Raw genomic sequence first — 12,130 nt, forward strand, 5'->3', positions numbered from 1 at the left:
GTTTTGAAATTGAATGCATTGCTAACAATATTGTCAATACTCGAATCCTTGCGTCTTTGCACAAATTGACAAATTGTAAGCATTAAAGATAATAAGTGTGAAGGTTTCTTGTGATTGTAAGTGCTAGCTCTTGGTTTTCTTTAATTTAAGTATGCGTTGTTATAGTAAACAGGGTAATACTTTAAAACCAACATAACAGAACTGTTTTGAAAATATTTGCTTCTACCTAAAATTTTTATTGAAAGAAATTTTTGATGGCTGCATGCATTCTACATTTTAGCAATTCGCCTTTAGCCTCATATAACAAAAATCTACTTGGTTTAATTACAGTTAATCGAGGATTCACATGGGAATGATTTTATGAATTAGTTGTAATGAAGTTGAAGGCAGAAGAAGCAGAAATGAATTGAAATAACGTTTATATATCTTATGAAGATGAAGTGGAACTAATTAAAATGGACAATGAAATAAATGTGAAATTGTAAAGAGTGAAGATGAAATTTTACAAATAAGTGGTGGTCCAGCCATAGTCTCTTTGTTCATTTTTAGTCTTTCTGAACCAAGCTTTTGTCCAAATAGTTTCTTTACATAATACACAATGCTAAAATATTACACATAGTGTACAATATTATTTATAAAATTTGTTAAAATATTTTCCTTGACACAACCATTTCAACAAGATTTGCTCTCATGCAGCAATAAACAAGCATGAAAATATAGTCCAGGAGTTCAGCAGTTGGTCATGGGTCGTTCTGAATATTTTTTAATCTTGTTGTATGTTAGTTTAAATTATCTGAAAATTTCTAACCAACAATATGAAGGGCATCATATCATAGTATTTTGAATTATGTTCTTTTTGTAGCACACCAAGATATTTAAAAATTAAATGAATGCAAAATTGCAAGAATATCACTATGTTCTAAGGTCTGTTTTATACGTCGCATTTTACATAAGTCGAGTGCATTCAAAACAAAAGACAATAAGATAAAATTCGACTCATGTGAAATGCGACGTATGAAACAGGCCTAAGACATCAGCGAACATCCTAGCAAAGTTAACTCAAAATCTAATGACTACGTCTCATGCCTTCACATGTATTTTTTCTAAGACTTGTCGACTTAAGAGATGAAAATATTTGCACAAAGCTGTCAGCAAACAGTTAAGTTGTCCGTTTATGCATACGTAAACTTGAAGACATTTTTAACGGTCAATTATAAAATAAAACAATAAAACGCGTGCAGTGATTGGTCTAGAACCGTTTTTGCATTAGCCTGTGCAAAACACATCTGAGCTCAAGCAATCAAATCAATCAAAACAATCAATAAGTCAAAGAGAATTTGCAAATCGATCATAAATACATTATACAGGAAAAATTAAAATGTTTGTCTGTTTTGCATTATTGTTATTTTATAAAAGAAATAGAAGATATTTTTCGTGTTTGGACTTACTTGGATTAGATAACACAGGAGATTTTCGCGGTGTCTTATGGAGGGATGGACATGGGATGGATGGAGCCATGGATTATGGATATTGAGAACAATTTCACGGTCTGTTGGCGTGTGACGTGTAACCAATGCGTGTGACGAATCCAAACGATGAACATTAATTGCGTGCGTTTTCTGGCTCTGACCTTGGTTTTAATAAGTTTAGTTTATATTTTTTACTCGATATGTGATGCTAGAAAAGGCAGTTTCTTTAGCAATATCGTTGCACCGAAACGAGTGACTTACATTCTTGCATTTGGCGACTCACTGACACGAGGCTACGTTTCACCTTCTACAGGAAGACGTGACCATCCATATTCAAAAATTTTATCGAAAACTCTGAAGTATCTTCACTCAAAAGATGACATTTTTATTGTCGACAATTATGGGAAAGCTGGCGAGCAAGCCTTGGGTACTGCACAAGAAAGACTTACAGCTGCCTTGAGGAGAAGGTTTTACAAATGGGTTATTATTTTAACTGGAACAAACGACTTGGCAGCCTACTCAAAACATAAAGATTCCAGGAAAAGATTTCATAACGACACAGTATTCATAACAGCGTTGTTCTCAAAAATTAAGACTCTATCCAACATGGCTATGCACACCGGTGCCAGAGTTTTTCTTGGTACGATATTTTCTCGTCAGTGTGAAGAGCAATTAAAGAATAAACGCTGTGATAAGTTAGCCAACAATCGCAAAACACTGAATAATAAAATTCGTAATTATGTTCTTGATACCAAAGGTCTATTGATCCTTGTTGATTTCGATCGAGAATTTCCATATAAAGAAATGAGCCAGCAACAAAAGCAATTGTATTGGCAAGATGATGTGCATTTTACAGAAGCTGGATACGAACGCATGGCCAAATTCATTTATACAACAATGTTTCCTTACCTTCCTGAAAGACACTATATAAGACCAGAACCTTGAATTGTTCATACAAACATTTATATTTCCTGCTATGGATTTTCTAGGGAAAAGTGTTTGCTAAGGAGGAATTTGTGTTTGATGGAGCTCATTTCCAATAAATACGTATCGCCCAATCAAATTGTGTTAACTCTTTCACTGCCATGTATGTGCTACTAAAGTAGCCCACCACTTTTTGCCAAAAAAATTGCAATTTTTCACAAATCTAAAGTTTAGTTAAGGCATAACTTGGCAGTGAAGAAGTTGAAAAAATAGAACTTGACAGAAAAAGTTTAGCCTGACATGCCACTGAAATCTAATCATAACCAGAGCACATGCCCCTCTGGCCTCCCACCTTAAAAATTAGATCTGTTTGCGTAGAGTTAATGTTTTCATTCTAAAATGCCAGAAAAAACTGCCTTGAAAATAAGTGACCAGAAGAGTTACATCGTATTAGATGTTAACTAGATTAACCATGGAGTAACAAAAATACCCCGGTTCTTTATTAATGATGACAAGCCATAAATAAAGATTCTCAATTTACTATGTTTCTGACATTGAAAATTACATTGAATTCCGAAAGTTTGGGATGGTCAGTCTGTATTTCATTTAACCAAATTCTCAGAATTTCTTCAGTTTCTTTTCCTTCAATGATACACATTGCAAGTATGTTATCTGAAAAAGATAAGTGGTTTATTATTTGTTCCTATATATTACTATTAACTTCACAAGGGAAATCAAGTTTGTACCAAATAGTGAGGTAGTTAAAGCTGGAGCGCCTAATGTCTCAAGTTTCAACCTCAAATTGTTCAAAATCTTTTAAGTGTGAAAAAAACATTAGACTGGACAGTAGATGATCCAGCTATAGGCAAAATAAATTTTCATTGCTAATTTTGAATTTAAAACACCTCTATAACAAAGTCATTGGTTATAAATTTCTAAAGAATAAAAATTAACGAATCGATGTGATAAAGTAATTTATTTTGCCTATAGCTAAATCTGCCCCTGAGATTGGAGAATATAAGAAGTCAAGTTTTAATATCAGATTACTCTTGGTGATAATATTAAAGTGAATTATATAAGGAATCAAGTTTCAAATTCAGATCACTCTGATTAAGAGAGATGTAACAATTGAAGTTTCAACATCAGATCACTCCAGATAAAGATGCTAAACTGGAATATATAAGAACTTAGTTTTCAACTTAAATCACTTCTGATGAAGACATTAGACTGCAGTTTCAATGCTTACATAGTCTAGCTTAGTGTCTTAGAGCATCTTAGCATTCTGATTTCACAATCATATCAGCTACTGAAGATTTCAGACTGGAGTATATAAGAACTCTAATTTCAACATAGGAAGTAAACTGTTATGAGGATTGACTATCACCATGATCACTAATACAAAAATTAATCCATTTGTGTGAACATTGATGAGTAAAATACAACACCTTCATGACAACAGCTGTCAACAAAATCAGCATTTAATAGATAGTAGGGTACAGTTTTTTTTCTTAGCCAAACATTGTGAGGCCCTTCTAAAAAAATTTGTCTTTTCAAATCTTGTTCTTCTAGCAAATTCTCGAGGTTCCCATTCTTGGCACCAATGATTTGTTGCTGAACTCCATCATGAGTCTGGAGCAAATGAACAAAGATGAATTAAAGAGATGAATTTAGAAAGAACAAAACTTTTCTATGATTAATTGCAATGATAGATGATGGCTCACCTTATATCTAGCATCAAAGTTCACCATACTTTCGTTTATCATGCGCTCAATTGCCAACTTATGCAATTCCTCTATAGTTTCAGGCAAATCTATAGGCAATGGATCTGGATACATTTCATCAAACTTATCAAACCAAAAAACAATACGTCTCAGTTTATTCAGTGGTATGCTATTGTTTCCAAATACAGCATCCACAATGTCGTAGGTATCTATATTTGGCCGAATGTGGTTCTCTTCAAGTTTAGTGAGAACCCTCACAGCACAATCAATTTGACGCCTGTGTGGGTCCACAAGGTATCAAAAACTGTCTTGTTATGATAAACACCTTTGGGAAAACTTCCAACAACTGATTGTAAGTATGGACGTTTTTTGCCAACCGAATGCATCCATGTATGTCATTGCAGTATCGATAAAATCAATCACACGGGTCCGCTTTACATCGCGTTTCTTAAATGCCTCAACTGCATTCGTAAATCCCTGTTCATTCGGCGAGCTGGCTGCAACATTTTCAAAAAGTTGAGCTGACTTTGTTAACTGTCTCAAAGGAAAGACGGGAGGCATATCAACTTTTGATTATTACTAGGCTTTTCTGAAATGATATCAACAGAGTCTGATGTGTTAACCTCAAGTTGGAAACGATTCAGAAGAACACAAGAATTGTGGAAACTTTGGAATTTAGTCAATTTACTGCACACGTTAGAAATAACATTACGCTTTACGGATAAGGAAGCGTGCCCTTTGTGAAGCAGTAAACGTGAAAATAATCTCGAACCAATCATAAGACAGTTAGACATTTCATTTGCTCTTGAAAAATAAAGAACGTCGAATTTCCCAACTCATCAAATGGCAGCCATGTTGATCGATTTACGGATTCGGGTTTAAAAGATTCGAATGAAAAATAATGAAATTAATCTCCTTCTAAGATAATCATTTAACTCGATCTTGTTAGGCCCTGCGTTCTATATAAGGCCACCCCGCGTTTTCATGAAAGGACCACGTGCACAAAAGAATAGTCTTTTCGATTCTCCATTTTGGCTTGTTAACATAGTATGTGTTTTCAAGTATATATTCTTGTACTATTTGTGTGTTGCGAAGCTTGCATTTTTGTTAAGTACAATCCTGAATCATGTTTCTATCATGCAAAACATTTTGTCTACTTCACAGTACAGTTTGCCTTCTAAAATCATGAAATTTCAATCAAAGTTAAATAAAGAGACTAACAACTCATGCAAAGCCTAAAGATATTACTTTGTCTTTATCTTATCCGAACCTTAATCATATGTAACTTTTTTACTGTAACGAGTGTATCGTTTAAGTTGATATTTTGACTTTTCATTCTGAATATACATGCATGAAATCTCTCTTTTACGTTTTGTTTTACCCCCCTCTCCCTACCGTTTTTACCCCCTTCCCCAATGGTAGTGCCCCTCTAAAACATAATACAGTTGTACATTGTGTGTATTTTCCCTTAGTGCATTCCTTTTAAACTGTATATCACACATATAGCAACATTTAAGATAAGTTACATGTTTGTAACTTATAAATGCTGCTTATCATTTACTTTATTTATGATAAGTATTTGTTTGTTGCAAATTGAAACTCATGATTTGCAGAACAGACCCAGACTGAAAAATTTGTACCACTCACCCGAGATTAATTTTGAGAAAACTATGCTTTTCAAATTTCGAATCTTGATTGTGCAGTTTTGAGACTTTACAGTCTTGGAGTTGGCTACATTGATTGAATTCTGGGTCTGCAGTCAGCTTTAGTTGGACATACCAGTGCAATTACTTTCAAAGTTTTTAAACACCCATGCCAAATATGTGCTCGAAAAGCAAGAGTGAAAGAAAGCATTAGATTGTTTTAATATAACATTTTGGCAATGAAGGCCATCTCTATTGCTTTCTTTTGCATTTTTGCTACATCATGTAGAGCAATAGATTTGAATGCTCAGGACATTACAACATATTCTTTGTAGGTTGTCCGTCGTAACATATTTTGGTGCAACATTTACAATGTCTGGAGGACCAGCCGCCGAAGTTTTACAGTTAAAGGAAGAAGATGTTGTGAAGTTCTTGTTATCAGGAACTCATTTAGGATCAAACAATATTGATTTCCAAATGCAACCATATGTATATAAAAGAAAACCAGATGGTAAAGTGAAATTTTATTGGTTCTATTTTACAGCCATTTGCAATTGACCATGCAGCATGCATAAATTAAAAGTTTGCTATAGTTTCAATACTTGATGTTACTAATGGCTAACTCATTGTTGCTAAGGCATGCATGTTAAGTTATGGAAAATGTTGTTTTTATTTAATAAACAACTGTGACATGTCAAAATTTGGGAAGTATGGAAAGACATTTGAAAACGTTAAACTGTATCATTAGATATAAGACTTTAAATTGGTATTGGTGAGACAGTGTGTCTTTTTTGTGACTCGTAGGGCAACACTTTGTTATTAACCAATGCTAGCTCAGAGCTACGCCTTAGCAACAATCAGATAGCTGCATAGTAATGTCAAGTTTTGAAACTATGACAAACATTTAGTTTATGCATGCCTCATGGTCAATTGCAAATGGTAGCTTGAAAAAATATGTCATCTACTGGCAAATAATGAAAAAATTGCCTTTTCTATCATGTGAAAATGTTACTTTCGGCTGATTTTGGTTAGCATCTGATCTTGATTATAAAAGCGCTGGAGTTATTCCAGTTTTCTCTTTGAAATTGATGTAACAATAAAACAGTTATTGACTGATATCTCCGGAAACAGTGTCTCATGTCAGCAAAACAACATTCCTTTAGTATAATGGATAATTGTCATTTTTCGCTGCAGGTGTGTATATTTTTAATCTCAGAAAAACTTGGGAGAAGTTGATGATAGCTGCTCGTATTATTGTGGCCATTGAAAATCCTGCTGATGTTTGTGTTATTTCTGCTCGTCCTTACAGCCAGGTTTGTTAACTAAACTTTTGTTTCTAAGGTTACTATAACTAGGAGTGCTAGATACTATTACACGACTAGAAAGGAAAGGCTACTGTTGCTGTTGCTGTTGTTAATGTCCTGTTATTTTAGCGTGGTATTTTAAAGTTTGCTGCCCACACTGGTGCTAATGCTGTTGCTGGCCGTTTCACACCTGGTACATTCACCAATCAGATTCAAGCAGCTTTTCGTGAACCTCGATTGTTGATTGTCAGCGATCCGAGGATTGACCATCAGGTTGTGTTTTTGGTTTCAGTAATGTTTCATTAATGTTTTTGTTTTTGTTGTCATAATGAAATTGTATAGAGTGTTTTTATCGGTTGCCATGTTGGGGGAAAATCCCATTTAGTGACAATAATTCATGTTAATTTCATGCTTTGTCCAGCAATGAGCATCAACAATTTGATGTGACCCCCCCAACATGGCTGCTTTTATGTCATGTGCAAACACTCTGTTCGAAAAGTTTTGAAAGATTTAAATGTCGTAATGTGTCCACTAGCTACATATCCTATGAGGTTTATTCTTGCAAATTTATACATACGTATTGGTGTTTGCCTTTGGATGACCTTGACACATATGGTCATCTTATACATAAACTGTACATGTTTTGGACATACGTATTGGTGTTTGCCTTTGGATGACCTTGGCACATATGGTCATCTTATACATAAACTGTACATGTTTTGGACACTTATCAGAAAAAGCAGACAATTTTAAACAAGAAAATTTAAAATATTTCTCAACAAGATGTCTATATTCGGAATCTGTTTTATTTTATCTTATTATCAGAGGTTATGGTTATTTTAATTTTTGGTATTTTCTGAAGAAAATTTATTCTACTTAGTTATTCTAATGCTTTATTTTTGATGTATATTTTGCTAGGCTGTAACTGAAGCAAGTTATGTTAATATCCCAGTCATAGCCTTTTGCAACACTGACTCGCCTTTGCGGCATATTGATGTTGCCATTCCTTGCAACAACAAAGGTGCCTTGTCTATTGGTCTGATGTGGTGGATGTTAGCACGTGAGGTGTTGCGTATGCGAGGAACCATTAGTCGAGATAGCCCCTGGGATATCATGGTTGATCTCTACTTCTATCGTGACCCAACAGAGGTTTTACAGATTATAAAGCCATCCGTATTTCAAATATTGCTCTTATATAATTAGCATGCATTATTGTATCAGGTTGAGAAAGAAGAATCTGCAGCAGCCGTTGAGGAAGCTCCATTTCAACCACCTCCAGTTGTACCTTCAACCGATTGGACAGCCAGTCCACAGGTTGATACTGTCACCGATGGTGCTGATTGGGCTACCATGTCTGAAAGCAAGGATGTAAGTATTAGTAATGTATTAATTTTGCTATGTACTGGTACCGTTTGTATATATTGTGATGTCAGAATGTCTTGTACGTACCACAAAGACATTCTGACATCACAATATATACATAATCTGAAGACATACTTTTATTACACATATACAAAATTTCCTTCATTATGCCTACTATGTTTGCCGGAAACTGAAATTTACGTAACATGGTTATACATACACGAAAAACATGCGGCTTAGATAAGAATAGTACTCATTACATGTTTGTAAATGTAGATCGTCCAGGCTGGTATAGTCCTGAGAAGGACTGTGTTGTTGTAGACTGACATTTCGACAACCTTAGCGGTAGTCATCTTCAGAGTCAAATGAGGAGTAAACGTCAGGTTAGCTGTATTTGTTATCTGGTTCTTACGTCATTGTATTGTGTGTACAGGAAATGCGTATTGTCATTGTGTATTGTCATTGTGAAATATTTCACTTCACACTAATTCACAATGACAATACACATTTCCTGTACACACAATACAATGATGTAAGAACCAGATAACAAATACTAACTATACCAACCTGGACAATCTACATTTGCAAACATGTAATGATACTCCCGGGCTCAAACCATTTACTTTAATAGTACTCATGTAGTCACCATGTCAGATAACCATTTTTGACTCTTTCAAGATGGTTTTGAATAGAATAATCATAAGCTGTGTCCACTATTCCATCAAGGCTACTAAGACTTGACTTGTACCCAATACCTGATGGTTTGGTAGCACATAAATGGAGCTTTGGACTACAGCGATCAAATCTTATGAAAGCCATGTTTTTTTTTATGAGCATATAACAATATCAGATATCAATTTCTGAATCTCTCAGTATAATAAACTTATGAATTAACTGTTTATCAAATTAATGGTTTTGTCATAGTGGGCTGCTGAAAGCAATGTTCCTGCTGCTTCTGATACTGGATTTGGGGCACCTGTGTCTACAGATTGGGGTGCTGACACAAACACTGATTGGGGTGCCAGTGGTACTGGTGATGCTGACTGGGGAGCACCTTCAGGTGGAGAGAACTGGGGTTAATCTGCTGCATGCCTATGTTATTGAAGCATTAAAAAAATCATGAAGTGTTTGAGAGTTTGTTTTTTTCTTATAGTCTTTAAGTTGTCGTTTTTAAGAGGAGAAAGTTCTAATGGGGAGATTTTTCTTTCGGGCTCTGAGTGTGTGGTAGTAATACCATGTTTTACAATTACGCGAAATTGATCGCTTACCTTTGACATATTGGTTAGAGATTGGATTAGGGACGATTTTGTGGAAAGACCTGCAAGTTTTCTTTCTGCCATTGAAATTTCAGAAAATCATTCATTTCTTTAGAAATTATGCATTTCCCCACCCACGCCATCAAAGAGAATAACAAGAACAAGTCCCGAGCACCCACATGTCTCTGCTAGGTCCGAATCATGGAATAAAGCCAATCCACACGACAAACTATCCTGGGTGCAACTCAAATTTAAAATTAACTCATTGATTTTTAGCGTGAAATAAACACAACTAACCCAGATTTAATTTAAGTTTATTCAACTACTTGCGATCAGTGCTTGTGATGGTTTGAGTTAAACCTGCGTTAGTTGTACTTACATGCACAAAATTAACCTGGGTAAATTTGGACTCGGGTTAGTTTGTATCGTGTGAGTTGGGCTTAGGAAACGAACTAATAAGTTACTCATTGTGCCCGAATCCTAAATTCAAGACAATGAAACATTTACGTCAAACAAAAACCAAATACTGCCAATCTTGTACATTGCATGAAAGAATGTTAATATTATATCAAAATATGTACAGATTTTAAGCACTTGAGACACTTTATCGAACGTCTGTAATTAAATACTTAAGTGCATGACGCGTTTCGCCAGGTGAACGTCGAGGACCTGGAAATCGTATCAAAGACCGATCCCTGTATTGCAAATGGCGCGTTAACTGACTACATCACAAGCTAGTTAACGACCAAAATAATTTGTCATTGACCAGATTTTTGATAGAGAGTGTAAAAGGTTTTTAAGACAACGATTTTGGCCCATAACTGCTGCACCAATCAGTTGTTATGAGCAACGAAAATGGCAAATTTTGAACAACAATTCACAGATTTCAACTCAGCCTTGCAAAATGAATTTCAACGTATAGAATCTCAACGTCAAGATCTGGAGTCTCGAGAAAAACGTTTGACAGACGAGAAAACCAAGATGATGCAAATCGACAACAAAAGTGACGATGTTATTTCCTTGAATGTCGGAGGCGAATCAATGGCGTGTCTGAGATCAACATTGTGTCAAATTGACGGTTCTCTACTTGCATCAATGTTCAGCGGAAGATGGGAAGATCGTTTGACTAAAGATAAAGATGGAAACGTTTTTTTGGATTACGATCCTGAATGTTTCAAGTTTATTTTAAATTATCTTCGTGCGAAGAAAATGCAATCACCTAAACGCCGAGCGATAAAACCCAGTCCTCCTCAAGACAAAAATAATGATTACTGGATCTTAATTGATTATTTAGGATTAGAAAACGAATTTAATCAAGGGATCGTTTATGCTTGGTCATAAGTATTAGGATATCGTTTAGTATTTGGTAAGCTTTACTCTATCCATGCTACATATCTATGAAGGTTTTTAGTTTATCAGGTGAGAATTTCCTCAAAGTATAGAGCACACTGTCCCAAAGTTCATATTCGAGATTTTTGTTCTGAAGCATAGTTCTATTATTTAACTGACATTTCTAACCCTCTTCACAAGCAATTTTGCTTCGGAAGTCCTTCTTTAAAAAATGGCAACACCATTCCAGGACATTCGACATTTTATTCTTAGGCTTTTGAACCATAATTCAGTAAAACTTGTCCAGATTCTTTACTCCACGTTCACTAAGTGAAATTGAAGTCCACTGACTGTTGATGTAACCATTATAAGATGTCCTTTTGACTATTGTGGGACATTTCAACAATTACTGATGGAAACAAAAAGACCAAAACACGGCATAAACTAACCATCTTTCTTCTACTACCTCTATAGGAGACCATAATTGGGCGCGAAGACAGTTATGAAGATGAGATTGAAGTTGAAGACGATTGCAACACACCTCATCAGATTGTACGAAACTATCATGAACAAAATGAATGGGGGGTTCAGTGAGGTGGGGGAGGGGAGGGGGTTCAGTGGGTTGGGGGAGGGTCAATTAAGAGACGTTAATTTTGATTTAAGTACTGTTTGCGTTAACTCTAATTGAAAAAGTAGAAAATCATTAGTGTTCTTTTACCTCTTTGAAATACAATTTGGCGGCTACAAAAACGTTTAAAACTTTTCAGCGTCATATTCGAGTTCAAGTTTATAGGTAATTGACAATGTAAGTCTTAACCTCCTTTGTCGTCTATATCGGATGTCTAATTGTACAGGCTTGTAACGTTCACTCTTCCACAATTTCAATCCAGTCATGAACTGAGTTACATTACTAAGCCCTACCTCAAACAAACCAAGAAGATAAGAGAATTGGGCAACGTGATACCATTTTTTTCAACCCAGACCACCTTCAACAAAACTTCAGAGCTTTTACTTTTTTTAACTAAACACTGCAGTTAAGTTTCAACACGTCGATGAACACTTGATTTCAATTACAAAAGTAGTGAAATGTGAGAGGGAAGAAAAAGGAACACAAGGGGGGCA

At 35.2% G+C, this 12,130-nt stretch overlaps 3 protein-coding genes across 3 annotated transcripts; 2 read left to right on the top strand and 1 right to left on the bottom strand.

The window, feature by feature from the left end:
- The first annotated feature begins 1,570 nt into the window (after positions 1-1,570).
- Positions 1,571-2,532, top strand: LOC124456506. Its single transcript, XM_047006928.1, has one exon. It carries the CDS (start codon positions 1,596-1,598, stop codon positions 2,412-2,414), a length of 819 nt encoding a protein of 272 aa, XP_046862884.1. The 5' UTR covers positions 1,571-1,595; the 3' UTR covers positions 2,415-2,532.
- A 311-nt stretch (positions 2,533-2,843) lies between these two features.
- LOC124456505 (evolutionarily conserved signaling intermediate in Toll pathway, mitochondrial-like) lies at positions 2,844-4,978 on the bottom strand. The gene is given in 5 exon segments (XM_047006927.1): positions 2,844-3,065; positions 3,839-4,022; positions 4,115-4,399; positions 4,402-4,471; positions 4,473-4,978. Coding segments are annotated over 5 exon segments (882 nt in total). The 5' UTR covers positions 4,676-4,978; the 3' UTR covers positions 2,844-2,925.
- Positions 4,979-5,112: 134 nt separating this feature from the next.
- LOC124456504 (40S ribosomal protein SA-like) lies at positions 5,113-9,550 on the top strand. Its single transcript, XM_047006926.1, has 7 exons — positions 5,113-5,161; positions 6,093-6,268; positions 6,952-7,070; positions 7,191-7,334; positions 7,980-8,210; positions 8,283-8,429; positions 9,348-9,550. The coding sequence occupies exons 2-7, from the start codon at positions 6,130-6,132 to the stop codon at positions 9,501-9,503; spliced, it is 936 nt and encodes a 311-aa protein (XP_046862882.1). The 5' UTR covers positions 5,113-5,161; positions 6,093-6,129; the 3' UTR covers positions 9,504-9,550.
- The last annotated feature ends 2,580 nt before the right edge of the window (positions 9,551-12,130 follow it).

Source organism: Xenia sp. Carnegie-2017, unplaced genomic scaffold (genome assembly GCF_021976095.1).
Source record: "Xenia sp. Carnegie-2017 unplaced genomic scaffold, XeniaSp_v1 HiC_scaffold_5, whole genome shotgun sequence".
NCBI classification, from domain to species: domain Eukaryota; kingdom Metazoa; phylum Cnidaria; class Anthozoa; order Malacalcyonacea; family Xeniidae; genus Xenia; species Xenia sp. Carnegie-2017.